Source organism: Macaca mulatta, chromosome 2, assembly GCF_049350105.2.
Source record: "Macaca mulatta isolate MMU2019108-1 chromosome 2, T2T-MMU8v2.0, whole genome shotgun sequence".
In the NCBI taxonomy this organism is placed as follows: domain Eukaryota; kingdom Metazoa; phylum Chordata; class Mammalia; order Primates; family Cercopithecidae; genus Macaca; species Macaca mulatta.
The window spans coordinates 113729446-113754847 of NC_133407.1; the positions used below are offsets into that span (position 1 = coordinate 113729446).

The following is a 25402-nucleotide window of genomic DNA, read 5'->3' on the forward strand; positions in this document are numbered from 1 at the left end:
TGGGCTGAACCCAGGACTCAGCTGAGGAATTACAAGGGGTCCCAGGAATCCCAGAGGCATGACAGGTCTGCACCCTTTCCACAGTTCTGAACTCCTTCGCTGTGGTATCTGTCATGTACTCGGACTGGTGGAGGGTGCTGAGGAACCCACGGGGAACAGGACAGACAGGCTGATAGCCATTGAGGATGGCTGCAGGGGACATCCACAGGCTTTGGATGGTGTCACCAGATAGGCTGCTGTCCCTGTTCTCTAGTCTTCCCTGATCTCTGCTTAAGCCAATCCCCTCTGTCTGGAACACCCTTTTGCTCCTATTGTTAATCCAATCCTGAGCCCACCCAGAGGGTGGATTTCAGCAAGGGTAGGTGGGAGGAGGAGGGTCCTGAGCCCTGTGCCAGCCACATGAACAGCCTCCTCCTACCCTCCTTACATGGCCTGAATGCTCTTGTGAATACGTACCCCCTACAGGAGCTATGCAGTCACAGTTAAATGCTGTGGGGGCCCCAGGCCTCACCACTGCCCCTCCCTGAGATCTCTGGCCCAGCCACCAGCGAGCTTGGCGCTCAGAGCAGCAGGGACCTTGGTGCCCATGATACTCAAAGGGAGCAGGGATAGAGCCAGCTCCAGGCCACCTCCCACTTCTCCATCATTCTCTTTCTTCATTCTTCAGACATTAGGCACCCACTGTGTGCCCAGCACAGTTTTGGGAGTGAACACAGGCTCTGCTCTCCCAGGCAGGTTTATGCCTTGACAGTTCCCCCCAGGGATGAGTTGTGGATTGGAACACCACAGGAAGCAGGGCTCCTCCAGCCCCTCATCACAGCAACCCTCCAAGATTGCAGTGAGGCAGGGGGTCCCTGGGGTGAACCCACCTGTTGGGGAAAAGGGAGAGGCTGGTGTGGAATGCACCATGGTGCCTCCACATTGAGGGCTCTGTCAGTAGGGGGCGGTGCGTGGTATGCGGGTCACAGCACATGTGTCATGGTTCCCCATGGCCCTTCCTGTTTTTCTGTTTTGTCCCTGCTACTCTGAGATCATTTCCCTCTGGCCTGGTTTGGCCTGGTTGCTGGTGGGAGCCAAGGGCCGGCCCCAGCAGCCTTGCCCCAGGAATGAGAAGTCGGCTCTGGGCAGCAGCCTGGAGGCCTCGGACCAGCCTCCAGGGCATGGCAGGGATATTGAGGCAGGCGGCAGAGGTAGGACCCTGCAGGGGTAGCCTTGATACTAATTAAGGGAACCTGGTAATGAGGAGCCCCTGGGACCCTGGCCAAGCAGGTGTCTGTGCCCTCCCCCTGAGGAGCCCAGATTTCATTGGGTACTGGGCAAAGAGTCCACTGGGCCTGGTAGGCCCTAACCTGTCCAGCACCACATCGAAGGACCGCACCAGGCTGCTCTGCAGCTAGTGCCATAATTGTGCCCATTATCATCCTGAATCCTTCACTGAAGGACTAATTTGCCTCCTCCCACCCTCTTTGCCTATAGCCCCAACATCCTGGATCCTGTCCGAGGCAGGCCTGGCTCAGACCCTGAGTACTAGATCTTCACTGGCTAGCTGTCCACAGAGCTGCACCTCCTCCCATTCCCATTCTACAGGTGGGAGGCCGGGGGCTCTGAGTTCAGGTTTCTTCATTTGAGCAATGAGGTAATGCAGGCAGGGGTTAAAGAAGCAAGGGCTGTGCCTAGGCTGGGCACGGTGGCTGACGCCTATAATCCCAGCACTTTGGGAGGCTGAGGTGGGTGGATCACCTGAGGTCGAGAGATCAAGACCATTCTGGTCAACATGGTGAAACCCCATCTCCACTAAAAATACAAAAATTAGCTGGGCTTGGTGGCTTGCGCCTGTAGTCCCAGCTACTCAGGAGGCTGAGGCAGGAGAATCGCTTGAACCTGGAAGGCGGAGGTTGCAGTGAGCCAAGGTCAGGCCACTGTACTCCAGCCTGGCAACAAAGTGACACTCTGTCTCAGAAAACAAAAAAAAAAAGAAAGAAAAAGGGAAAAAAGCAAGGGCTATGCCTGAGAAACGGCATGGGAGGAAAGGGGCCTCTTCCAGCTGGCCCAGGGTCCAGGTAAGGTGGCCCCATGTTGGCCCCCACTGACCCTCCCACCCCCCACCCCCAGCTACCTGAACGACCTGGAGCGCATTGCACAGAGTGACTACATCCCCACGCAGCAAGATGTGTTACGGACCCGCGTAAAGACCACGGGGATCGTGGAGACACACTTCACCTTCAAGGACCTACACTTCAAGTGAGCGAGCATATAAACAGGTGGGAGGGGCAGGACCTGCCAGCCTTTGGGGTAGCAGAGGCAGGGGCTGGTCCAGGATCCCCCAGCCCCACTGAGGTTTTGCGAGGCTCACATGTTCTGGGCCAGCACATCCTCACCACCTGGTGAACCAGCAGTCAGGATCCATGCCACCTCTGCCAACTGCTCACAGCCTCTGCTGCTCCTGCCTGATGTGGCTGCAGCCTGTCTGCTGTCCAAGCCCCAGGCCCAGAACCAGGGGTGAGGTGGGCAAGTGTGGATGATTCCAGATGTCAGCCAACCTGGGAAATGGGGCAGAAAGCCTCCCCCAGCGCTCCCTTCCTGGAGCTAAAGTGATCCTATATTTGCAGGATGTTTGATGTGGGTGGTCAGCGGTCTGAGCGGAAGAAGTGGATCCACTGCTTTGAGGGCGTCACAGCCATCATCTTCTGCGTAGCCTTGAGCGCCTACGACTTGGTGCTAGCTGAGGACGAGGAGATGGTGAGAGGCTGAGAGAATGCTGCGGGTGGAGGCAGCGGGCTTGGGGAGTGGTGGCTAGTGTTGACCTCGATATTCTGCCCCTAGAACCGCATGCATGAGAGCATGAAGCTATTCGACAGCATCTGCAACAACAAGTGGTTCACAGACACGTCCATCATCCTCTTCCTCAACAAGAAGGACCTGTTCGAGGAGAAGATCACACACAGTCCCCTGACCATCTGCTTCCCTGAGTACACAGGTGTGGGGACTGTGGGGACAGGGCCTCCAGAGAGTTGCTGTTTGTCCCCAGTAGCCCCTGGTGACCAGGTGGCCCTCAGGCGCCCCCCACTGGACAGAAGTGTAGCCTTGGAACAATTGCAGGGGCTGGTGCCTCACTTAGGCTTGTATAGTTATGTGTGCACATGTGGAGCCCTTAACACACTCAAGCATGTACCCCTGAACATGTGCACCTGGGCATCCTCCTTCACACAGTAGGGTACCCCTTTGCACATCTGGCATATATGGGCAGCCACACACATTGTCATATTGTGCACATGTGTGCACAGGTTGTATGCCTGGCCATCCACACGCACAGACCCTTGCTGCACATGTAGGATGGGGCTTGCCTGCCGCATATGCAGCACAAGTCTTCACCATTTTCTCTTCCCCAGGGGCCAACAAGTATGATGAGGCAGCCAGCTACATCCAGAGTAAGTTTGAGGACCTGAATAAGCGCAAAGACACCAAGGAGATCTACACGCACTTCACGTGCGCCACCGACACCAAGAACGTGCAGTTCGTGTTTGACGCCGTCACCGATGTCATCATCAAGAACAACCTGAAGGACTGCGGCCTCTTCTGAGGGGCAGCGGGGCCTGGCGGGATGGTGAGCCAGAGGGGCTGTGGCAGGGAGCTGGGGAAGAACTAAGCGGGCCTGGAGCCCCAGCAGGGGGTTCTGGGGGTGGGTAGGGGCTTGAACCTGGAGGGGGAGGGGCAATAGGTGACCAGGGGACAAGGGAGGAGGAGGCACAGGGTGTGAATCAGGAGGTCAAGTGAGTGGGGTGCAGGGCATGGAGGAGGTCATACAAGCAGGCCTGGCCCAGTGGTCCAGACAGAAGGGCCTGGCCTTGCCCTGGGACAGAACCAGAGGCCATTCTGATGTTCCCTGGAGAAATCTCACCTCCTCACCCACCAGGCCATTGGCCCAGCCTGGGCCAGCGGAGCCCAGCCCTCCTGCCCACTACCACCAGCTCTGTGCACACCTCCAGCTCTTGCCCTCCAACCTGTCTGAGCTTCCTGGGCTTAGGCTGGCCCCACTGGCCCTGGTGGAGGTGGGGATGACTCTCCCAGTGCCACAGACTCCCCTCCTCCATGTAACCCAGCAACAGAAGCTGGCTCCTGGGCGGCAACTGTGTCCCTGGTAACAAATGGGTAGGAAAAATGGAGAAGGGTCATTGTCTAGGGAGGTGGGAGAGAGGCGCGGCCTGGCTGCTTCCCGATCCATGCTCTGCTTTCCCCCCACCTCTAGGGCCACCGCCAACTCTGTACCCCCCAACCCTTGAAGAAGATGGGGGCAAGAAGACCACGCTCCCCGCCTGTTCCCCGGCCGCTTTTCTCCTCTTTCCTCTCTTTGTTCTCAGCTCCCCCTGTCCCTCAGCTCCAGATGTAGGGGAGGGGTTGCCACGGGCCTCCTTGTTTGAAGCCTGCCCTTGTCTGACGTGCTGGTAATGGCCATGGTACCCCCTTTCTGGGCATCTGTTCTGGTTTTTAACCATTGTCTTGTTCTGTGATGGGGGGAGGGGGGCACATGCTGAGTCTCCCAAGGCTATGTCCGGAGGGGCGCCTGCTTCTCCAGCCTGGACCCCCAGCTTTGCCCAACACCAGCCCCTGCCCCAGCCCAAGTCCAAATGTTTACAGGGAGCCTCCTGCCCAGTCCCCTACCCCCCAGCCGCTCGGAGGCCCCAAAGGAAAAAGCACAAGAAGCGTGAGACACCACCATTCCTGGAGACCACAGTCCACGTACTCATTCTCGTAGCTTTTTAAAAAAAATATGAAAGTAAAGGAAAAAAAAAAAAAAAACTGCAAATCTAGAAAACTTTTTAGAGAAAAACTATTTAAAACTGTCAGATCCTGACCAGCAACCCCTCCAGCCCCCTTTCAAGTGACTCCGTGCCTTGAGTGTGTCTGCGTGTTTACACCCATCCCTCTGCTGGCCGCCCCTGTGCGAGCCGCAACCCTGCCCTGCCCTCCACAGAATTGGGTTCCAAGGGCTGTTCCAGACAACTGCCAACATCACTGAGGGCCCTGCCCCAGCGGCCCTGGGCCCAGGCTCCATTAACCTAAAATGTAGCTCCCTAGCGCTAACCTAGGAACCGCCGCTGCCTGCTGGGGGGCCACACCCCTCATTCCCTTGTCCCAGGCCCGGGGCCTTCAGCGTTGAACACTTCCTTGCTTTTTTCACATGTTTTATGGAATTGTTCACCTGGTTTGAAATAATAAAATGTAGAAAGAAAAAAAATACCGAGAACTGATGGGTATTCTCTCCCAGGGGCAGAGGCCCCGGCTAAGGTGTGCCAAGGTGATGGTGGTCTTAACCTCAGTCCTCAACCTGGGGCAGGGCCCTGACTCAGCTTTCCGGGCCGTCCTGGAGCCCGAAGCTCTGGGCTTCATTTCTCCCACCTGGACTAGGCAGCATACATGTGGGGGCCGTGTATCCCCGCCTTCCCAGCACTCTGCAGCTTTGGGTCTCGGGCAGCTGGACTGGCTTCTAAGGAAACTGTTGTAAGGTGCTCTTCCACACCGGGAGCAGGAGGGGTGTCCGGCACGTCTCTAACGTGTAAGGAGAAAGTGACTTACGACTTAGGTACCAAAGCCCGGAGAGTGTGCGTTGCCAAGTCCACACAGCCAGGTGGGCTGGATGCAGTCCAGGCTTGACTAAACCGAAGGCCATTAGGGGCCTTGAGACATATTCTGAAATGTCCCTGCCCCAGAGGGCCCCCGTCAAACCTGAAGGGTAGTGACAGACAGGCCCCGTATTACCATGTGATGGTTGCCACAGGCTGGGCCTGGGGGGCTGCAGATCATTGAAGATGGAAAGCTCCCTGAGGCTGTGGGAAGGGCCCGCGCGTTGCTGGGGAAGGGAACTGCAGATGACAAGGCTGGTGATGCTTGTGGGGCGGGCTCTGAGTGCCATCGAGGCGCCTAGACCTTCTCCTATGGGCAGCAGGGACAGCCGCGGCCTGAACGTGTCGGGGCGGGCTGGGGGAAAAGCCGGCCTCCACAGGGTGGGGCTCCGGGGTTAACGCCTCCGCCTCCGGCCGCCAGGGGGCGCCGCCGCCCGCGTTCGGCCCTGTCTGGCTGGTCACGGAGGCTGACGTCAGCGGGTCCCGCGGAGGCCGCTGGACACAAAGGCAGCTTTGTGAGGAGGCGACGGCTCCGCGGCCACCCCGAGACAGAGCTGCTTGGGCAGGGGGCGGGCCGGGGTCGGCGCCGCGGAGGCGGGGAGGGAGGGAGGGAGGGTTGAGCCACAGCCCTGGGACCCCGCCCCCGCACACCTGCCAGTGCCCCGTACCTTCGGCCCCGGGCACTGGCAGGAGATGAGAGGCTGCTGCCGCCCGGTCGGAAGGACATCGGCGCCCCCCAGGCCCGGTCCCCACCCCTGCCTGAGAGGGCCAACGACACGGAGAACAGGATCCCGCGCCCAACCCAGGTCCCCCGCCTTCTTTCAGAGGCCCAGGCCTGGACCCCGCTGAGCCGCAGATGTGCGAGCAGGAGCATCAGAGCCCTGATGCCCGCCCAGCAGGAAGCGGGCGGAAGATGGTTCCTTCCTTCTGTCCTGAGGGGGAACCCTGCACAGAGGGACCATTGAGGGACTGGCATTGTCTGCCTAACTCACCCAGTGCCTCCCTCCCTGGGTGGGCCATGCGGGGCCCTGGCAGGATCGACCTGGTGCTGTCTTGGCAGTGGGTCTGGGTGGGATCCTGGGGGCAGGGCTTCCCTGAGTGCAGACAGCTAGGCCTCCACCTGCCCTGGCCTCCCACCCAGGCTCAGATTTCCAGGGCATAAGGCTCTATTGTCCCAGCACTGGTGGAGGCGGCCTGTCAATTCAGCCTTGTGTTTGGTGGTTGGGAAATTCCCAGCTATAGGGGGCTGCAGGCAAGAACGGGCTGCCCAGGTGTCCTGCACCCCAACTGAAGGGACTCCATGAGGTTGGCTCCTGGGCATCCCCTGCTGCCTGGAGCTGTCCCAGGCTGGACCTCAGCCATTCATCAACCCTCAGGAGCAGTTGGGTGAGGAGCACCAGAAATTCAATGCTCGCTGGCCCTGAATCCCCAGAGCCCTCCCAGCCTAAGAAGCCCCATCTTTCTGTCTCTGGGCAGCTGCAGCTGTGAGGCCCAGGATCCTTAGCAGGACATGCAGAGCTGGGCAGGGACCCAGGCTCATGCTCCCAGCGTGGGGGGGGGTTGTCTCCAGCCTGTGGAGACCGCCATGAAGCTGATCTGCCTCCCAGAGGGCCTGGCCCGTTTGAAATAATTGCTCTGGCTACTGATGTGGTGGGAACTTTGGTATTTTTACCCATTTGTGGGGTGGGGGAGCAGCTGGGAAGAGAGAGGCAAGCTTTCAGAGTCAGGCCTGAGAGAGGAGAGTAGAGCGACATTCTGTGAGGAGGAGCCAGTCAGGCTGCCTCTCAGTAGTTCCCCAGGCCTAGACACCCCTCGTCCCATCCCCTGTCCCAGCAGATAGGTGCAGACCCAGATGCCAGTTGCAGAAGGGAGAAAGGGCCCTCTCCAGGGTTACAGCAGGGATCACTGAGGCTGCAGGAGCTGCCAAGGCCTGGAAGAAGTCCCATGTTCCAGGGAGCCCCATGGCTTCTGATGTCAGGAAAACTTAGTTGTCTCAGTTCCCCAGAATCATTTCACCCCACCCCACCCAAACTGAGTGCCAAACCAGTTGGGTGGAGAATACAAGCCCTGACTCTAGCTGCCTGGTCAGTGGCATGGCCAGCCAAGTCCTAACGACCCTGGGAGTCAGGGAGGAGGCAAGGATAAGACTACAGCATTGTTTGGCTGAGTTCTGGGTCTGGCCCCACTCCCCAAAACTGACCCCAATCTCTGGGTCTGCTGCCCTAAAAAGAGACCCTGGGGCTGGGCGTGGTGGCTCACACCTGTAATCCTAGCACTTTGGGAGGCCAAGGCGGGCAGATCACCTGAGGTCAGGAGTTCAAGACCAGCCTGGTCAACATGGTGAAACCCCGTCTCTACTAAAATACAAAAATTATCCGGGCATGATGGTGGGTGCCTGTAATCCCAGCTACTCAGGAGGCTGAGACAGGAGAATCGCCTGAACCCGGGAGACGGTGGTTGCAGTGAGCCAAGATCATGCCACTGCATTTCAGCCTGTGGGGCTGAATGAGACTCTGTCTCAAAAAAAAAAAAAAAAAAAAAAAGGAGACCCTGGCTGTGTAGCAGCTCATGCCTATAATCCCCAGCATTTTGGGAGGCCAAGGCAGGAGGATCACTTGAGGCCAAAAAGTTTTTTTTTTTTTTTGAGACGGAGTCTCGCTCTGTCGCCCAGGCTGAAGTGCAGTGGCGCAATCTCGGCTCACTGCAAGCTCCGCCTCCCGGGTTCACGCCATTCTCCTGCCTCAGCCTCCCGAGTAGCTGGGACTACAGGCGCCCGCCCCTGCGCCCGGCTAATTTTTTCTATTTTTAGTAGAGACGGGGTTTCACCATGGTCTGGATCTCCTGACCTTGTGATCCGCCCACCTCGGCCTCCCAAAGTCCTGGGATGACAGGCGTGAGCCACCACGCCCGAGGCCAAAAGTTTGAGACTAGCCTGGGCAACATAACAAGACCCCTTCTCTTAAAAACAAAAGATCCTAGCGGTCCTCATCTCTACCATGGACTACCAGAGGGAAGGCAGCACCTCTCATCACCCAGGGGGATGGCCTCTAGTCAGCTGGGGTATGTATGCAGGTGTGTGGCAGCAAATGTGTCCATGCCTGCCACGCACTCAGCCCTCAGTCACACGGTGATGGGCACTGATATCCAAGAGGAGCAAAAGTCAAGGCCATGGGTCCTTTTCTCCCCTTGCCAGAGATGCAGCCCCACAGCCCCTGGTAATCTTGTTGGGAGAAAAATCAGAGTTTGACATCTCATCCCATTGCCTTCTGCTTTCTGACCTCACTGAGGTCAGGGTTGTCAAGGCCTGGGGGACTGGGACAGGGTTAAGGGGTGTCCATTCTCCATCCATCCTCCAACCCCATGGAGACTCAGCATGCCTAGGAAGGTGGAAGGGCTTCCTATGGGCACACCATCTCCTGCCTCCCTGTGCCTGTCCTCTGCTGGGTCCTGGGGTCACCAGTGATTGTAGCCCTTATTGCTTCCCCCACAGTGGGGAACCCAGAGCCCTGCCCAGAGGCTTGAACCTGACACCACAGGTCTGGAATTACACAGAAGACTGGAATTACACAGAAGACAGGTGACAGCCAGGTGGATCATGAACGGTGAGGAGGAGTCCAGCAGGTGACAAGGGGAAGGGTCTAAAGGGTGAAGGACACAGCTCAAACAAAGTCTTGGCAACAAAAGAGCTAATGCATCCCAGAAACGGGGCAGGTGGAGCACTGGAAGACTGGCCCCCACCAAGCTACAAAGAGTGGTCCTGTGGCCCTGGTGTGGTGGCTTAGGCCTATAATCCCAACACTTTGGGAGGCTGAAGCAGGAGGATAACTTGAACCCAGGAGTTCAAGATCAGCCTGGGCAACATAGTGAGACCTCCATCTTTACAAAAAATACAAAAATTAACTGTGTGTTGTGGTGTGTGCCTGTAGTCCCAGCTCCTCGGGAGGCTGAGGTAGGAGGATCACTTGAGTTTAGGAGTTCAGGAGGCTGCTGTGAGCCATGATCCTGCCACTGCACTCTAGTCTGGTGATAAAGCAAGATCCTGTCTCAAAAAAAAAAAAAAAAAAAAAGAAAAAGAAAAAGAAAAGAAAGAAAAAAATAAAAAGAGAGTGGCCCAGTGAATGCCAGGCTAAAAGCCTGCAATCCTACCAAACTTCAGCAAGCTCTCCGAGTCAGGCGTCAGGGACACGGTCCTGCAGAGGGGAGGCATGGGGAGAGAAGTGGCAGAATGACCCCAGGGATACAACCTGGGGGAGGGTAAAGGGGTCAGTGCTTGTCCTAAGACAGACAAAATGTAGGGGCTCTCAGGAGAGTAGGCTTGGTAGTGCCAGGGGTGGGTTGGGGCCTTGGGAAGTGAGAAGACTGAGGAGTCTTCACCCAGGGGAGGGAGGGAGCTTCGAGTAGAACCCTGGGCACAGGGGTCAGAGGGTTTAGGAAGTAATTGTACTGCGGTGGCCGGGAGTGGTGACTCATGCCTCTAAACCCAGCACTTTGGGAGGCCAAGGCAGGAGGATTGCTTGAGCCCAGGAGTTCAAGACCAGCCTGGGCAACATGACAAAACCTCATCTCTACCAAAAAAAAAATAACAATAATATAAAAAAATTAGCCAGGCATGGTGGCACATGCCTGTAGTCCCAGCTACTTGGGAGGCTGAGGTGGAAGGTTGAGGTTGCCGTGAGCCATGATCCTACCACTGCACTCCAGCCTGGGTGACAAAGCAAGATCCTGTCTCAAAAAAAAAGAAGTACTGGGGTGAGGGGCACAATAAAAGGGGAAAAGAGCTGAGCCTAAGAAGGGGCCTTGTTCAGCTGGGATGGAAGAGGCAGCAGTGGAGGGTTTCTCTGAGGCCTTCATAGGCCTGGGTGCCCAAGATGCCCAGAGCTAAGGTGGCAGCAAGAGTGCATACCTGTGGTACCCCCACTGTGTGCCAGACCTGCCTGGGCGCTGTCTGCAGCTGCAGAGAAGATGAGAGTTGCAGACTCCAGCTAGGGAGTCAACCCCACCTCCTGCTGGACTAACAAGAGGGTTGATCCCTGGGGCTGACTCCAGACTCCCCAGCCCTCCCCAGAGCATTCACAGCCCCCTACCCAGCACTCCTGGGAGGCTCTCCCCTAGCCAGTTAGGAGAATGCAGTATTTATGTGAATGTCTGTTCATGAGTGCAGTGTGCCCTCAGAGTCCACTTTCCAGCATTCCTGGCACAGCCCCCTCCACCCTGCCGGGCTTGGGAGGAGGGAGGGAGAGGGAGGCCCCGCCCCCAGCCCCCTCTCCTCCCACCCCTCCCTGCTGGGCAATGAGGAAAACAGGAGTGAGGGAAGAGCTGTGATGTGGCTGGTGGGGGGGGCTCCTGCATCCCAGAGGGGCTGACCTCAGCCTGGGAGGAATGTGCAGGGGGGGAGGGCAGGGATGGGGCGGGTGGGGGTAGGGCCACAGCCAAAGGCCCAGGGTTCTTGGTAGCCCCTCCCTCAGCACCTCCATCTCAGTTCTGACAGGGCCCTCAGAAGGGAAGGGGAACAGGAAAGGAGGGGAGGAGCTTATCTTTCAAAAAAGGTGGGCCAGGGTCCCCTGGGAATGTGGAGACCAGGCTGGGGTGAGGACATGCCTGCAGATGCTTCCCCAGAAGATGCCCCTGGGGCGGGGCCTTAGAGTGTCTGGGAAGTTAGGCCTCAGGTGATGATCCTATGGCCGCCCACACCTGTCCCTACTGTGCCTAAGTCCTCTGGGCAGCATGACCTGGTTTCTACGTGGCCAGAACAAGGAAGAGTTCATTGGAGCCACCAGCCCTGATGACTAAAGCAGGTATGAGTGGGGCGCCCAAGATCCCATCCAGCCCAGGCTGCACTGGGAGGGTTGCCACAGCCTTCCTCAGATGGGTATCCCACACCAACCACACCACCCGGAGTCCAGGCATGGGCAAAGCGGCAGGCTCAGCTGGTGGCCAGGGGTGGGGAGGCAGGTGCTGAGATTTGGCACAACAATCCAGGTTTTTCCAGAAGGAAAAGCCAAGGCTGTGGCAGGCCATGCCACTGACAGGCAGCCCCAGAGCAAGAACCCAGACAGGCCTCTGTCGATGGAAGCTCTCTCAAAAGAGAGAGGCCCAGGGAAGGAGTACAGGCAGGAAAAGGGACCCCAGCTGCCTCCCCCGGTTTGCCCCATTCTGTTGAGATTCAGGCCCAGGCTGCCTGATTGTAGAATCCTCGAGGAGCTCCAGCCCCCAGTGTGATCCACAGGCAGTGACCCTGCTCCTGGAATGCTGGCCTCCATGGGGGCCCCTACCCATGGCCTGGCACACTGGACCTGGGGCTGAGGAACAGAAAGGGGACCATGTGGAATCAGGGACAACTTGGCCTCCCATATCTGGGGACCTCCATTCCTACTCAAGGGAGGGTACACATCTAGAGGACAGAGGACAGGGCACAGCACTCAGTGGGGACAGAGACAGCCCAGTCCTTTTGGCTGGGGGTTGAATCCCAGGCTATTGGAAAGATAATGGTGGGGGGTGGTCCTGGTCCCGTTTCCCAGAGTGAACGCAGCGCTAGTGGAGGAAAGTGCAGGGTGATGAAACGGAGACCGGGCCCCTGGGCCTGGAAAACATGGCAGTGAGGGCCTATGGGTGCACGGTGGGAGTGGATGGGGGCCTCTGAGGTACTTGCTGATCCTGGCTGCTTGGGTAGAAAGCTGTAAACAGCCAAAGAATGTTGTTTGCTTGCATGGGGCCAGGAGAGCCTGCCCAGGTCCAAGACTACAGGCACCTACTCCCGGAGTGGGAAAAGGCCACATCCAGGAAGCCCACGAGCCCAGGCAGGGATCTGTCCTTCCACTTGCCCTCCTGAAGGGCCCTGCGGCTCCCATTGGCCCCTGTTATTCACCTGCCAGCTGGCCAGGCCAGGCCAGGCCAGGTACACCAGGTCCTCAGGCTCAGGAAGGAGAGCATGGCCCCACTTCCACTTCCAGGGGACCTGCTTCCACCTCTGTCCCTGCTTGGCTGGAGGCCTCCAGGGCTGGGCAACAAAGCTGCAACACTTAGAATGCCCACACTGCCCCATCAGCCTTGGGAGGTGGTAGGAAAATGCCTTTTTCAGGGATGGAAGGATCAAAGCCCATTCTCAAGCCCTGGTATATTCACTCAGGTGGACTTGAGGGCTCCACTCTGCCACTGTCAACATACAGTCCCTCCAGAGAAGTACCCCTTATGCTACAAATGGGGCATGTTCACCAGACTAAGCTTCAGGACAAGACCCCAAGTCATTCCCAACTGAGGCTCCGAGTTACAGGAGCTCCATCCTGTCTGTAAAACTCCCTCAGGTTTCGGCTCTGGGTTTCGTGGGGGTTGTTCCACCTCCAACCTAGAAAGAGAGGTCAGAGGAAGGGAGGTCATAGGCCGCCCCCCAACCTCTTAGCAGTGATGCAGAGCTACCTGTCCAGGATGGGGGACTCCAGATGGGCCCCGCCCTGTGGTGCAGAAGTGAGATTTGCTGCTCCTCCTGCATCTGCCCTTCTCCTGCCCTCCTCTCCCTCCCCGATCTGGCTGTCGTGGAAGAAGCCACTGCTCGTCAGGTCGCTGAAGTACTAAGCAGCCCAAGTGGTGAGGAAGGACTGGGACTGGGTCCCGAGGGCCCATCCGACCTCCAGTTGAGAGCCCCTCCCCTGACCTCTGGCTGCCCGCCCACCCCAGCCGGTCCCTGGGAACTGAGGTGGCAGCTGAGCTCCCCATTATCTCTCCCCACAGCTCCCCACCTGTGGAGGGACAGGTGAGATATTGGAGTCCCCGGGTGGTGCCCCCACCCAGTGATTCCCTTTGCCTGCTGAGCCCCTGGAGCTGGGGTTTCTTCCTCCCTTGCCTTGGCTGGCCACCTGGCTTCTGGGACCACCACCTGGGGCACACTACTGCCTTGAGACCCAATAGGGGAGGGGTTGTCCCTACCAGCCCCTCCCTCGTGCCCATTCCACTCCCGCCTGGCCGCCTTCTCCAGCCCGTCCGGCTGCCTGCCCGGCTGCCTGCCCGGTCACCCGATCCGCCCTCTAAACTTTACGGCGCAGCGCGTGGGGCGGTGGCTGGCCTGGTGGGGGCGGGGGCTGCTCCTTAAAGGAGCCGTCAGAGGGTCCCCTGCGGCCCCACGGTGGGAAGGGGCCAGAGTGGAGAGGTGCTTCTGCGGGAGTCCTCGGTGGAGTGTGAGAAGGCAGCCGGTGGTGGCCTGGAAGACCTCTAGAACCTGAGAAGAGGCAGTGGCAAGTGTCAGCAGGGGGAAGGAGGGAGGTGGGGGTCCTGGCCTGGGACGGGGCCAGGAGCTGGGCAGGAGTGTGGGTGGAGGGGCCTGGAACCTGCCCCAGCAGCCACTCCACTTGCTTAATCCCACCTGGAACCTTGCCCCACTCCCTGGGCTCCTGTGTCCAGCACCTGCCCAGCTGGCCCCTGGGAAGGAGAGTGGGCATGGCAGCCAGGTCTTTGCCCCAGCTGAGGGCCTGGGGGAGGTGTCTGGCTCCTAGAGTGAAGCGGCTCAAAGACGGGGAAACCTCAAGGGTTGAGAGAAGTGAAGGGAGAGGCTCAGAGAGGCTGTGGAGGCACTGAGAGGGAAGGCCAGCTCAGCGAGGCCAGGAGGCTGGGGCACAAGTGAAGGGCTGCCTCACCTTGCCCCTCTTTGATTCCTCAGGGGTGTGGAGAGACAGCCCTCAAGCTCACATGCAGAGGCTGCTTCAGCTGGGTTGGGAGCAGTCCCCAAGTCAGAGGCTGAGGCTTCTGCCCAGGTCGTGGGTCTCCTGGGTGGCACTTCTCCCTATGGAGTGATTGATGCTGCAGTTGGATTTGCTCACTTGCATGCCCGGAGACACGTCCACCCTTATGGGTGCACACGTTTGCACATGCACAAATGTGCAACACATCTGCGTGCAAAATATGCACATATCGCACATATGCACTCCATAGATTGCATGGTGCCACATGCATGTGCACACCAACCCATATCCACACATGTGCAATATGCCACTATATATTTGCACACAGACATGTAAACATGTGCATACACATAAGCATACGCACTACATACATGCGCACATCACAAGGGGACACTCGGAAACACATTCACATTCACAGGCACCCACACCTTTGACTCCAGCCTCAAAAGTGTCTCTGTGTTTTTCTGCGGGACTGTGGGGACACTGCCACCTCCAGAGGCCTGACCCGCTCCTGTCACTCTCTCTCTTTTGACTGGCTTGTTTTGCTCTTTACACTTGGCACCCTCTGCATCCATCCTTGTTGGTGCTCTGTCCTCTCTCACATGGGGACCTTGCCTATGTCTCCCAGTATCCCTCCTCCCAGGCCGAGGCTGGCATGAAGTTGGTGCGCATTGTGAATTAATGTCTGTGAGTGTGTATACAAGAGGGGAGGTTACTGAGAAGGGTGACGTGGTGAGGCGAGCCTGCCAGTGCAGGGTGACCCTGAGGGTGTGCCCAGTGGCGTGGGTGTGTCTGTGATTGTGGCCAGGCGGGGCACCCTTGGAGGGGAGGGTTCGGAAGTGGAATGTGACCCCCCAGCCTCTTTCCCCTAGGGGCTGTAATCTGATCCCTGGGGACTCCCCCTCCCTAGCCTCCCGCCCTCGCCTTCACTGCCGACTCCTTCTCTTCCAGATCCTGGGGCAGAGTCCAGGGCAACTCAAGGCTCCTCCACACACATACCCGCTGAACCCTGAGCGCCCCGAGCTGCTGAGATGGGGCGGGCCGGGGCCGCCGCCATGATCCCGGGCCTGGCCCTGCTCTGGGCAGTGGGGCTGGGGGGTGCCACCCCCAGCCCCCCACGCCTTCGGCTCTCCTTCCAAGGTAGGTGCACCTGGCAGGCAGGAGGGCCCAGCTTGAGGTGGGCAGGAAAGGGTCCCGGTATGGCCAGGGGGCTCTGTGTTGGCTGTTGCCCCATGTGCGTGCCTGTCACCAGACTCTGGTGGGATTAGTGGGCACTCTCAGGCCACCTCCAGTTAACCCTGTCTGGGCCTCAGCCCCCAGCCTCTGCCCACATTCTCTTCGTGCTTTCTCAGGAAGACCCCTCCTGTCCCCATAGCAACAGACCTTGTCTCTGTTCCGTTCAGTAACCCCAACAAGGCGATACTCCTTCAGCAGAGCAACAGGGAAGTCAGAGCCCCCTTCTCATGCCTCCGGTACAGGAGGGTGGCCCCTGGGCAGTGGCAGTGAATAGGCAGTTCTGCTGAGCTCAGGCTGGTGGTGGAGTGGCAGGAAAGGAACTCTCAGCCTGACTTTTGGGAGTTGGGGGTCTGGCCATCCCTGCATGCCGGTCTCACCCAGGACTCTGGTGTCCATGAGCCTGGCCTCCCAGTGTGCCCGCCTGGAGATACCACCTGTCTGAGCGTGCCCAAGTTCAACCTGCCTTCCTCTTCCTGGGGGGGTGTACCACCTCCCCTGGCAGCTCCACACGTGCACCTGGGTGGGCTTGGGTTTGCGTGTGTAAACTCACACACATGTAAACTCACATGTATACAGGCCAGGTCCTAAGGACAACCTTGGCCCATAGAGTCACCACCAGGCAAGACCTGGGGGAGGCTTCCAGCATGGCTGGCGAGTCCTCAGCAGTGTCCTGCCCTGCAGAGCTCCAGGCCTGGCATGGTCTCCAGACTTTCAGCCTGGAGCGAACCTGCTGCTACGAGGCCTTGCTGGTGGATGAGGAGCGTGGACGCCTGTTTGTGGGCGCCGAGAACCATGTGGCATCCCTCAGCCTGGACAACATCAGCAAGCGGGCCAAGAAGGTGCCAGGGACCCCCAACGCCAGCACTGCCCAGGGAAGGAGCCCTAGGACCCCACTCCAGCCTACCTGGAGAGACTCAGAGGAATGGGCTCCCTGAGGTAGAGAATATCTCAAGTCCCTGACCTGTGTCCCCTCTCCCCCAACCTCCCCATAGCTGGCCTGGCCGGCCCCTGTGGAATGGCGAGAGGAGTGCAACTGGGCAGGGAAGGACATTGGTGTGAGTGCTGGCTGTCCAGGCTGGGAGTGGGGAGGGTCAACCCCTCACCCCAGAGACAGGGCAGGGCTAAAACAGAGGCCTGCCTGTTCTGGCTGGGATGAGGGCAGGGAGGTCGAGGTGGCTGAGGTCTGGGGGTGGTGAGTCAGGGTTGGGGCTCGTGTAATTCTTCTGGGGGGCCTCTGAGTCATGGAGGCTTTGCAGGTCTGTGCTTCCCCAGACGCCCACCCTGGTGAGGCCTGGGCTGGTCAGCAAGGGCCCCCAGTTCCCTGTGGCCCATGTTAGTACTTGCCTGGGTCGATGCCAAAGAGAGAGAGGGGTGAGGATGCCACTGGTGAGCTGGGACCTCTTAAGGCCATGTCCCTGGGGGAAACCTCACACCTCCAAACCTACTAGACTGAGTGCATGAACTTTGTGAAATTGCTGCACGCCTACAACCGCACCCACTTGCTGGCCTGTGGCACGGGAGCCTTCCACCCAACCTGTGCCTTTGTGGAAGTGGGCCACGGGGCAGAGGTAAGGCCGTATCTAGGCAGGGAGGGAGGTCAGGAGGGTAAGAAGGCCCTGGTAGTCACAACTTGCCACACCTCCCAGGAGCCCGTGCTCCGGCTGGACCCAGGAAGGATAGAGGATGGCAAGGGGAAGAGTCCTTATGACCCCAGGCATCGGGCTGCCTCCGTGCTGGTGGGTGAGTCCAAGGGCTAAGGCCCCAACAGAACCCCTTAGAAACTGCCGAACCTCACAAAGTCCCAAGACCCCCAAGAGCTCCAGGAATTCCCCCATAGCCTCACTGACTCCCTGAGAGCTCCCAGAGCTCCCCAGGCCTTCCTGCCCCAAGAGCCCTCCGCTTGGCTGAGCAGCCCTTTCTCTGTCTGTAGGGGAGGAGCTATACTCAGGGGTGGCAGCAGACCTCATGGGCCGAGACTTTACCATCTTTCGCAGCCTGGGCCAACGTCCGAGTCTCCGAACAGAGCCACACGACTCCCGCTGGCTCAATGGTGAGAGGCTGGTGGGGTTGGTGGGAGGAGGCCGTCACCCTCCCACAGGGCAGGTGCCAAGCAAGGCCCATAAAGTAAGTGAGCAGTGGGTGTGGCCAGGTCTTACCAAATACTCTCCTTAATCAGGCACTGGTGTCACAGAGACAGATACGACAGGTATGACTGTGACCTCTTTGAGTTCACAGATCACATACATGATAAGATCAAGTCCAATGGCCATGAGGCCAGAGAGAAACAAGAGAGGAAGTGAAAAGGAGACTGGGTGGGTGGAGGGGGTTGGGTAAAAGAAGCTGCTGTGCTGAGGGGAGTATGAGCTAATTCCCAAGCACAAGAGAGCCAGCCAGCAAAGTTCAGAGATGAGCATTCCAGGCAGAGGGAGCAACTAGTGCAAAGGCCTGGATGCAGGAACAAGCAAAGGAATAGACTTGCAGAGCTAGTAATGATAAGGGGGTGTGGACTGTCAGGGGCCAGAGTTATTTATTCTAAGAGCCATGGGGGCTGGGCACAATGACTTGTGCCTGTAATCCCAGCACTTTGGGAGGTGAGGCAGACAGATTGCTTGAAGACAGGAGCTTCATACCAGCCTGGGTTACAAAGCAAGACCCTGTCTCTGCAAAAAAGAAAATAAAATTAGCTGGGGGCAGTGGCATGCACACACCTGTAGTCCTGGCTAGTCAGGAGGCTGAGATGGAAGGATCACTTGAGCCCAGGAGTTGGAGGCTGCAGTGAGCATGATGCTGCCACTGCAGAACAGAGCAGACTCTGTCTCTAAATAAAATAAAAATTAAATAAGGGCTAGGGGCTGGTGGGCGCAGTGCCTCACACCTGTAATCCCAGCACTTTGGGAGACTGAGGCAGGCAAATAGCTTGAGGCCAGGAGTTTGAGACTAGCCTGGCCAACATGGTGAAACCCTGTCTCTACTAAAAAATACAAAAATTGGCCAGGTGCAGTGGTGTGCACCTGTAATCCCAGCACTTTGGGAGGCCGAGGCGGGCAGATCACCTGAGGTCAGGAATTTGAGACCAGCCTGGCCAACATGGTGAAACCTTGTCTCTACTAAATATGCAAAAATTAGCCGGGTGTGGTGGTGTGCATCTGTAATCCCAGCTACTCAGGAGGCTGAGGCAGGTGAATGACTCTAACCCAGGAGGTTGAGGTTGCAGTGAGTGGAGACTGTGCCACTGCACTCCAGCCTGGGCGATAGAGCAAGACTTCGTCTCAAAAAATAAAATAAAATAAAATAAGCCAGGTGTGGTGGTGGGCTGTGTCTGTAATCTCAGCTTCTCGGGAGGCTGAGATTGCAGTGAGTCGAGATCCAGCACTTCAGCCTAGGCGACAGAGCAAGACAGTCTCAAAAAATAATAATACAATAAAAAGCAATGGGACCCAGCAGAAGGATTTGAAACAGGAGTGGGGAGCATCTGGTTATGCTAGGGAGGAAGATTCATGAGTGAAGGTGAAACCAGACTACCTCATCTCCCTCCTACCCGAGCCTAAGGTGCTGGGCGACTGTGTGGGGTGAGATCGGAGGCTAGCCGGGCTTCCCGCCTGGGCCCCCAGGTAGCCACGGTCTCTGCTGCCCCCTCGCGGCTGCTTCTTGCCTCGCAGGCCCTGATCCTTTGGATTCGGTCGGCGCAGAGCGCCAACTGAACGTGGTCCTAGAGGTTGGGTGGTCAGACACTGTGATCCCGTGTGCTGTGCCCGCGCAACAGGAAGGGGAAGCAGCGCGTGGGTCTCGTATCAGGAGGCGAGGCCAGGACCCGCTGACCCATGCCTCCTGCCGCGGTCAGAGCCCAAGTTTGTCAAGGTATTTTGGATCCCGGAGAACGAGAACCCAGACGACGACAAAATCTACTTCTTCTTTCGTGAGACGGCGGTAGAGGCGGCGCCGGCACTGGGACGCCTGTCCGTGTCCCGCGTTGGCCAGATTTGCCGGGTGAGGAGTCCCTGGGCCACACCCGGCGACCCTGCCCCTACCCCTTTGCCTGCCCTGATCTCGCTTTCATCCCCTCTGATCGTCCCGGCAGAACGACGTGGGCGGCCAGCGCAGCCTGGTCAACAAGTGGACGACGTTTCTGAAGGCGCGGCTGGTGTGCTCAGTGCCGGGCGTCGAGGGCGACACCCACTTCGATCAGCTCCGTGAGTGCGGGAGTGGGTATGGGGTTGGGGAGGGGGGCAGCGGTGCAGACTCCAGGAGCCCCCGCCGCAGCGGGGCTGTGCGCCCTACCCCAGCTAGGCCCGTTCCCCGCAGAGGATGTGTTTCTGTTGTCCTCGCGGGACCACCGGACCCCGCTGCTCTATGCTGTCTTCTCCACGTCCAGGTGAGGGGCGGGAGGTAGGGAGCGCCTGAGCAGGCCGCTGGGTTCCACCGGGCCCCTCACCCCGCCCTGGTCTTCTCCTCCAGCAGCATTTTCCAGGGTTCTGCAGTGTGCGTGTACAGCATGAATGACGTGCGCCGGGCCTTCCTGGGACCCTTTGCACACAAGGAGGGGCCCATGCACCAGTGGGTGTCATACCAGGGTCGCGTCCCCTACCCGCGGCCAGGCATGGTTGGTAGCCCAGGAACTTTTGCTACAACCCACTTCAAAGCCTCAAGGGTTTGAGAACTTGGCCTGGGGTCTTCTTGGTGAATGTGCTTTCTTCCTTTGGTTATGGGTGGGAAAACGTTTCCATAAGACAAAGCTTGTTTCCCGCCTTTGACTTCCCAGGGCAAGGCTGCATCTCCTCTCTAATTCTCAGGGCAGGGTTCTGTCCCCATCCCCCTTCATGTTCCCAGAGGCTTGGCATGGAGGGCCGCCTATCAAGCCCCCATATCTATATCCCTACTGTACCTCTCTTCCCCCCACCCCCAGTGCCCCAGCAAGACCTTTGGCACCTTCAGTTCCACCAAGGACTTCCCCGACGATGTCATCCAGTTTGCGCGGAACCACCCCCTCATGTACAACTCTGTCCTGCCCATTGGGGGGCGCCCTCTTTTCCTACAAGTTGGAGCCAATTACACCTTCACTCAAATTGCCACGGACCGGGTTGCAGCCGCTGACGGACACTATGACGTCCTCTTCATTGGCACAGGTCAGGGTCCCTCCACAGCGACCCCCAGGATCCCATCCAGGCCCTGTGGGCTGCTGGTGGAAGCTCTCCCTGTTCAGTCCCATCTCCACATCCTTTCCCGGGCTGTGTCTCCACCTTCTGGAAGCTGCCCAACCCACACTCTTCCAGTCCACACTCTTCACAACCCAAATATGCTGAGGGTAGAAGCCTCAAAGGCGAGGAGACCCTAGCTCCAGCTGTCCGGGAGCACCAATGGTCATTACCCCTTCTCATTCCTGCAGACGCTGGCACGGTACTGAAGGTGATCTCGGTCCCCAAAGGCAGTAGGCCCAGCGCAGAGGGGCTGCTCCTGGAGGAGCTGCACGTGTTTGAGGTGAGGCCTCGACCCCAGTCGCCCGGGACCCCTCCACACCCCACTAAGCCCTGACCCCGTCGCCCCTCCTCCCTCTCAGGACTCGGCCGCTGTCACCAGCATGCAAATCTCCTCCAAGAGGGTGAGTGACCAGGATGGGGGTGGGGGTGGGATGGACTGAGCTTGTGCCTGGAGTGTCTCAAGCCTCTGGTCCCTCTTGGTAGTTCGCAGTCCCGCGTTTGAGTACAGGCTCTGGCTTTGCCAGACTGTGTGACCTGAGGCGTAAGACCTCAGTGTTCCCATCTGTCGAGTGGGAGAAGGGATCCCTGACCGATGGGTGGCAGGCGTGGGGTCGCCCTCGGTCAGCCCAGAGCCCCTCGTGCCCCCTAGCACCAGCTGTACATAGCCTCGCGGAGCGCGGTGGCCCAGATCGCGTTGCACCGCTGCGCTGCCCACGGCCGCGTCTGCGCCGAATGCTGTCTGGCGCGTGACCCCTACTGCGCCTGGGACGGGGTCGCGTGCACGCGCTTCCAGCCCAGTGTCAAGAGGTGGGCGGGGTCGGGGTTGGGCCGCCGGGAGGGAGGCGAAGGGTCTTTCACTGCCTGGGGCTGAAAGAAGAAGGGCTCATGGAAGATCCGATGTTCCCCACAGGCGGTTCCGGCGGCAAGACGTAAGGAATGGCGACCCCAGCACGCTGTGCTCGGGAGGTGAGTCTCCCAGCTGTCCCTACCCTCAGCCCCAGAAGACGCCCCACCTTCCCTGCCTTGCCTAAATCTGACGTTCTTCTGCCCCAAGACTCGTCTCGTCCCGCGCTGCTGGAACACAGAGTGTTCGGCGTGGAGGGCAGCAGCGCCTTTCTCGAGTGTGAGCCCCGCTCGCTGCAGGCGCGCGTGGAGTGGACTTTCCAGCGCGCAGGGGTGACAACCCATACCCAAGTGAGCCTTACTCCACCCTCCCTGCCAGGCTCCCGTCCCACCCCCTGCATCCAGGAGAGGCCCCGCCCTACCCAACGGAGCCCCGCCCAACCAGACCCACACCCCGCCGCGTCGTTTGGACCCTCACCTGCACTCCACAAGCTGCGGAGACCCCATTGCTTCCAACCGGGCTCCTGACCCGTCTCCCCTGAATTCGGGAGAAGACCCGCCCTCCACCTGCCATTGAGGTCCCTGACCCACCCCGCACGTTCATGTAAACCCCGCCTCGTTCGGATTCTCCCTTGAAGACCACCAACTCCCAAACAGCCTTAAATTGTGCGCCCGGGGGCACCCCTTTCCCGCCCCACCTCGGTTCCCAATGACTCTTTGCTTCTTCCGTCGCGTGCTAGGGCCTGGAAGCCCTGTTCCCGGCCCGACACTCCCGCCTCACGCTGTCCCCTGCCCGCAGGTGCTGGCACAGGAGCGCACCGAGCGCACCGCCCGGGGACTACTGCTTCGCAGGCTGCGGCGCCGAGACTCGGGCGTGTACTTGTGCGCTGCAGTCGAGCAGGGCTTTACGCAACCGCTGCGTCGCCTGTCGCTGCACGTGTTGAGTGCTACGCAGGCCGAACGGCTGGCGCGGGCCGAGGAGGCTGCGCCCGCCGCGCCGCCGGGCCCCAAACTCTGGTACCGGGACTTTCTGCAGCTGGTGGAGCCGGGCGGCGGTGGCAGCGCGAACTCCCTGCGCATGTGTCGCCCACAGCCTGCGCTGCAGTCACTGCCCCCGGAGTCGCGGAGGAAGGGCCGTAACCGGCGGACCCACGCTCCTGAGCCACGCGCTGAGCGGGGGCCGCGCAGCGTAACGCACTGGTGACCGGACTGTCCCCACGCCGGGAACCAAGCAGACTACAGGCGGGAGAGGAGCCAGACAGACCCTGAAAAGACAGACGGGTTGGGGCCGGGCACATTGGGAGTCCCAGGCCGACGGAGACACCAACCGACAGGCCCTGGCTGAGGGCAGCTGCGCGGGCTTATTTATTAACAGGATAACCCTTGAATGTAGCAGCCCCAGGAAGGGCGGCACAGGCCGGGCACAGGATTCAGCCAGGAGGGAAGAGAGGGGGAAGCTGGGCTCCAGAGCAACGACCAGGGCCGAGGAGGTGCCTGGAGTGCCCACCCTGGGGGACAGACCCCACCTCCTTGGGTAGTGAGCAGTGAGCAGAAAACTGTGAACAGGCTGGGCTGTTGGAGGTGGGGCGAGGCAGGCCAACTGTACTAAAGTAACGCAATAAACGCATTATCAGCCACAGCTGGAATGGCCCCAGCAGACAACCCCAGTTCTAGGCCTTGCTATGTGGTCTTGGGCACCTTCCTGGTGGTGTCAGGGCCCGAGTTTCTCCTGTCCAAAGTTGCCTGGTGAGGATTAAAGGTGGTTCCGGCCAGGTGCGGTGGCTCACGCCTGTAATCCCAACACTTTGGGAGGCCAAGGCGGGCGGATCACGAGGTCAGGAGATGGAAACCATCCTAGCTAACACAGTGAAACCCCGTCTCTACTAAAAATACAAAAAAATTAGCCTGGCGTGGGGGCATGCGCCTGTAATCCTAGCTACTTGGGAGGCTGAGGCAGGAGAATCACTCGAACTCGGGAGACAGAGGTTGCAATGAGCCTAGATGTCGCCCCTGCACTCCAACCTGGGTGACAGAGCGAGACTCCTCAAAAAAAAAAAAAGAAGAAGAAAAGAAAAAAGTGGTTCCACATGACTGAATAGGTTCTGTAGGGCCTTTGGGAATAGTGACACGCAGGGCACATTGTGCATAATATAACTTCAGGACTAAGTGCTATGAAGAAAATAAAACTGGGCTGGGCATGGTGACTCACTTCTGTAATCCCAGCATTTTGGGAGGCTGAGGCAGTCGGATCACGAGGTCAGGAATTCAAGACCAGCCTGACCAACATGGTGAAACCCCATCTCTACTAAAACTACAAAAATTAGGTGGGTGTGGTGGCACGCACCTTTAATCCCAGCTACTCAGGAGGCTGAGGCAAGGAGAATTGCTTGAACCAGGGAGGCAGAGGTTTCAGTGAGCCGAGATCGCCCCACTGCACTCCTGCCTGGGCAACAAAGCGAGACTCCGTTTCAAAAAAAGAAAAGAAAACTGGGTGATGTGGAAAAGAATGTATGCGGCCCAGCCCGGTGGCTCACGCCTGTAATCCCAGCACTTTGGGAGGCCGAGGCGGGCGGATCATGAGGTCGGGAGATCAATACCATCCTGGCTAACACGGTGAAACCCCGTCTCTACTAAAAATACAAAAAATTAACTGGGTGTGCGCCTGTAGTCCCAGCTACTCGAGAGGCTGAGGCAGGAGAATGGCGTGAACCTGGGAGGCGGAGCTTGCAGTGAGCTGAGATCCGGCCACTGCACTCCAACCTGGCCGACAGAGCAAGACTCTGTCTCAAAAAAAAAGAAAAAAAAAAAGGAATGTACGCCGAAGGCCTCACTGAGGGGGTGACATTTGAGCTCCCTGACAAGAAGGGGCCCGCCACAGGGCTATCTGGGAGCAGAGCATTCCAGGAGGGAACAGCCACCGCCAAGCCCCTGAGGTGGTAACAAGCTTGTTAACTTTGAGGAACATCAGGGAGGCCAGTGTGAGACAGCGGAGTGACAGGTTTGAGGTGTGCAGGAAGTAGAGCCCACAGTCTTGCTTTGCCCCCATTGGGAAGGAAGGGCACAGGGATCCAACCACAGAGGGAAAGCTGGAAGCTGGACCACCTCCTCCCTTCAAGGTAAGCAGTAATGTCCATCCTTACACAAACTTATGCAACCTGTCTGCCCTTGTGGAGATGGGAGCAGGGGAGGACCAAAACCGTGGATTGTGATAAATGCTCCAGATGTGGTTCTCAGTGTACACTGCCAGGGAGAAGCCACTGTTATTCCGACTTTACACATGAGCAAACTGAGTTCAGGGAGGAGAGATCCTTTACCTAAGGTTGTAAGCTTAGTAACAAACGAACCAGCCTCCAACCTAGGTCTACCCACTGGCCAGTATGGGTGCTGTGGGTGTATCTGCCCACTTGTGAAGCTATCAGAGCCCTCATCAGGCTTCAGTTGTCCATCACCCTATATAAGACACACACAACAACAGTATTGTGTGGTAGCAGGTCATGCAGTGGAGGCTGCTTGTCTTGTGTTCGCTGGGAGGAGAGATGACTGGGCTGTGGGTAAGAGTCTGCAGGGGTGGAGGGGTGGCCGAGTAGAGATGCACAGGGGTTCCTTGTCTGCCTTGGCTGCCAGGGACTTGCTGAGCCTGGGGTGGCCATTCTGGATATATGGGGAGGTGCGCTTCCCCTTGAAGGTCCCTGGGCACCTAGACTAGTGGAGGCAGGCTCCTGGCTGGCTCCCTCACCAGGTAGATAGTCCAGGCTGGCCCACGTGGATCACTCTGCCCCTTCCCATGGCTGAGGGCTGCCCCCTCTAAATATAGCCCAGTGGGCTGAGCTCAGGCCTA

General features: G+C 58.6%; 2 protein-coding genes and 2 long non-coding RNA genes across 58 annotated transcripts in view; 2 read left to right on the top strand and 2 right to left on the bottom strand.

Annotated features, from left to right (window-relative positions):
- GNAI2 (G protein subunit alpha i2) overlaps window positions 1-5043 on the top strand; it is a 33256-nt gene extending 28213 nt beyond the window's left edge. For 5 of the 6 annotated variants that reach the window (XM_077990511.1, XM_077990510.1, XM_077990512.1 and 2 more), the window contains 5 exons: window positions 2113-2241; window positions 2610-2739; window positions 2824-2977; window positions 3390-3604; window positions 4247-4797. In XM_077990511.1, coding sequence (XP_077846637.1) covers window positions 2113-2241; window positions 2610-2739; window positions 2824-2977; window positions 3390-3580 — 604 coding nt within the window. In that variant the 3' untranslated portion in view covers window positions 3581-3604; window positions 4247-4797. 6 annotated transcript variants of the gene reach the window in all.
- Window positions 5044-6090: 1047 nt separating this feature from the next.
- LOC144339211 (uncharacterized) lies at window positions 6091-9724 on the bottom strand. The gene is made up of 2 exons (XR_013413976.1): window positions 8484-9724; window positions 6091-6729 (listed from the first exon to the last, which is right to left on the bottom strand). It is a non-coding gene; the product is annotated as an uncharacterized LOC144339211 (long non-coding RNA).
- Window positions 9725-10901: 1177 nt separating this feature from the next.
- Window positions 10902-23231, top strand: SEMA3B (semaphorin 3B). Of its 50 annotated transcripts, none has more exons than XM_077992844.1 (21): window positions 10905-11416; window positions 13158-13202; window positions 13347-13846; window positions 14269-14977; window positions 15242-15430; window positions 16208-16365; window positions 16519-16581; window positions 16975-17094; window positions 17173-17266; window positions 17457-17576; window positions 19290-19513; window positions 19605-19716; window positions 19829-19898; window positions 19982-20126; window positions 20430-20649; window positions 20910-21001; window positions 21081-21122; window positions 21371-21528; window positions 21632-21687; window positions 21776-21915; window positions 22364-23231. In XM_077992844.1, exons 5-21 carry the CDS (start codon window positions 15322-15324, stop codon window positions 22766-22768), a joined length of 2328 nt encoding a protein of 775 aa, XP_077848970.1. In that variant the 5' UTR covers window positions 10905-11416; window positions 13158-13202; window positions 13347-13846; window positions 14269-14977; window positions 15242-15321; the 3' UTR covers window positions 22769-23231. The 50 variants fall into 50 exon arrangements, with proteins under 50 accessions (XP_028699981.2, XP_077848990.1, XP_077848992.1 ...); XM_077992846.1 differs by having other exon boundaries at window positions 19985-20126; XM_077992851.1 differs by having other exon boundaries at window positions 19368-19513.
- Window positions 12721-13444, bottom strand: LOC106996914 (uncharacterized). The gene is made up of 2 exons (XR_013413981.1): window positions 13355-13444; window positions 12721-12963 (listed from the first exon to the last, which is right to left on the bottom strand). It is a non-coding gene; the product is annotated as an uncharacterized LOC106996914 (long non-coding RNA).
- Window positions 23232-25402: the final 2171 nt, after the last annotated feature.

Excerpts from the sequence above, each read along its gene's own strand:
- SEMA3B (XM_028844143.2), top strand. The coding sequence starts at position 15,322 with ATGGGGCGGGCCGGGGCCGCCGCCATGATCCCGGGCCTGGCCCTGCTC. Across the intron at positions 16,366-16,518 it reads TCAGCAAGCGGGCCAAGAAG|CTGGCCTGGCCGGCCCCTGT; the intron begins GTGCCAGGGACC and ends ACCTCCCCATAG. Across the intron at positions 19,899-19,981 it reads GCTGTCTTCTCCACGTCCAG|CAGCATTTTCCAGGGTTCTG; the intron begins GTGAGGGGCGGG and ends CTTCTCCTCCAG.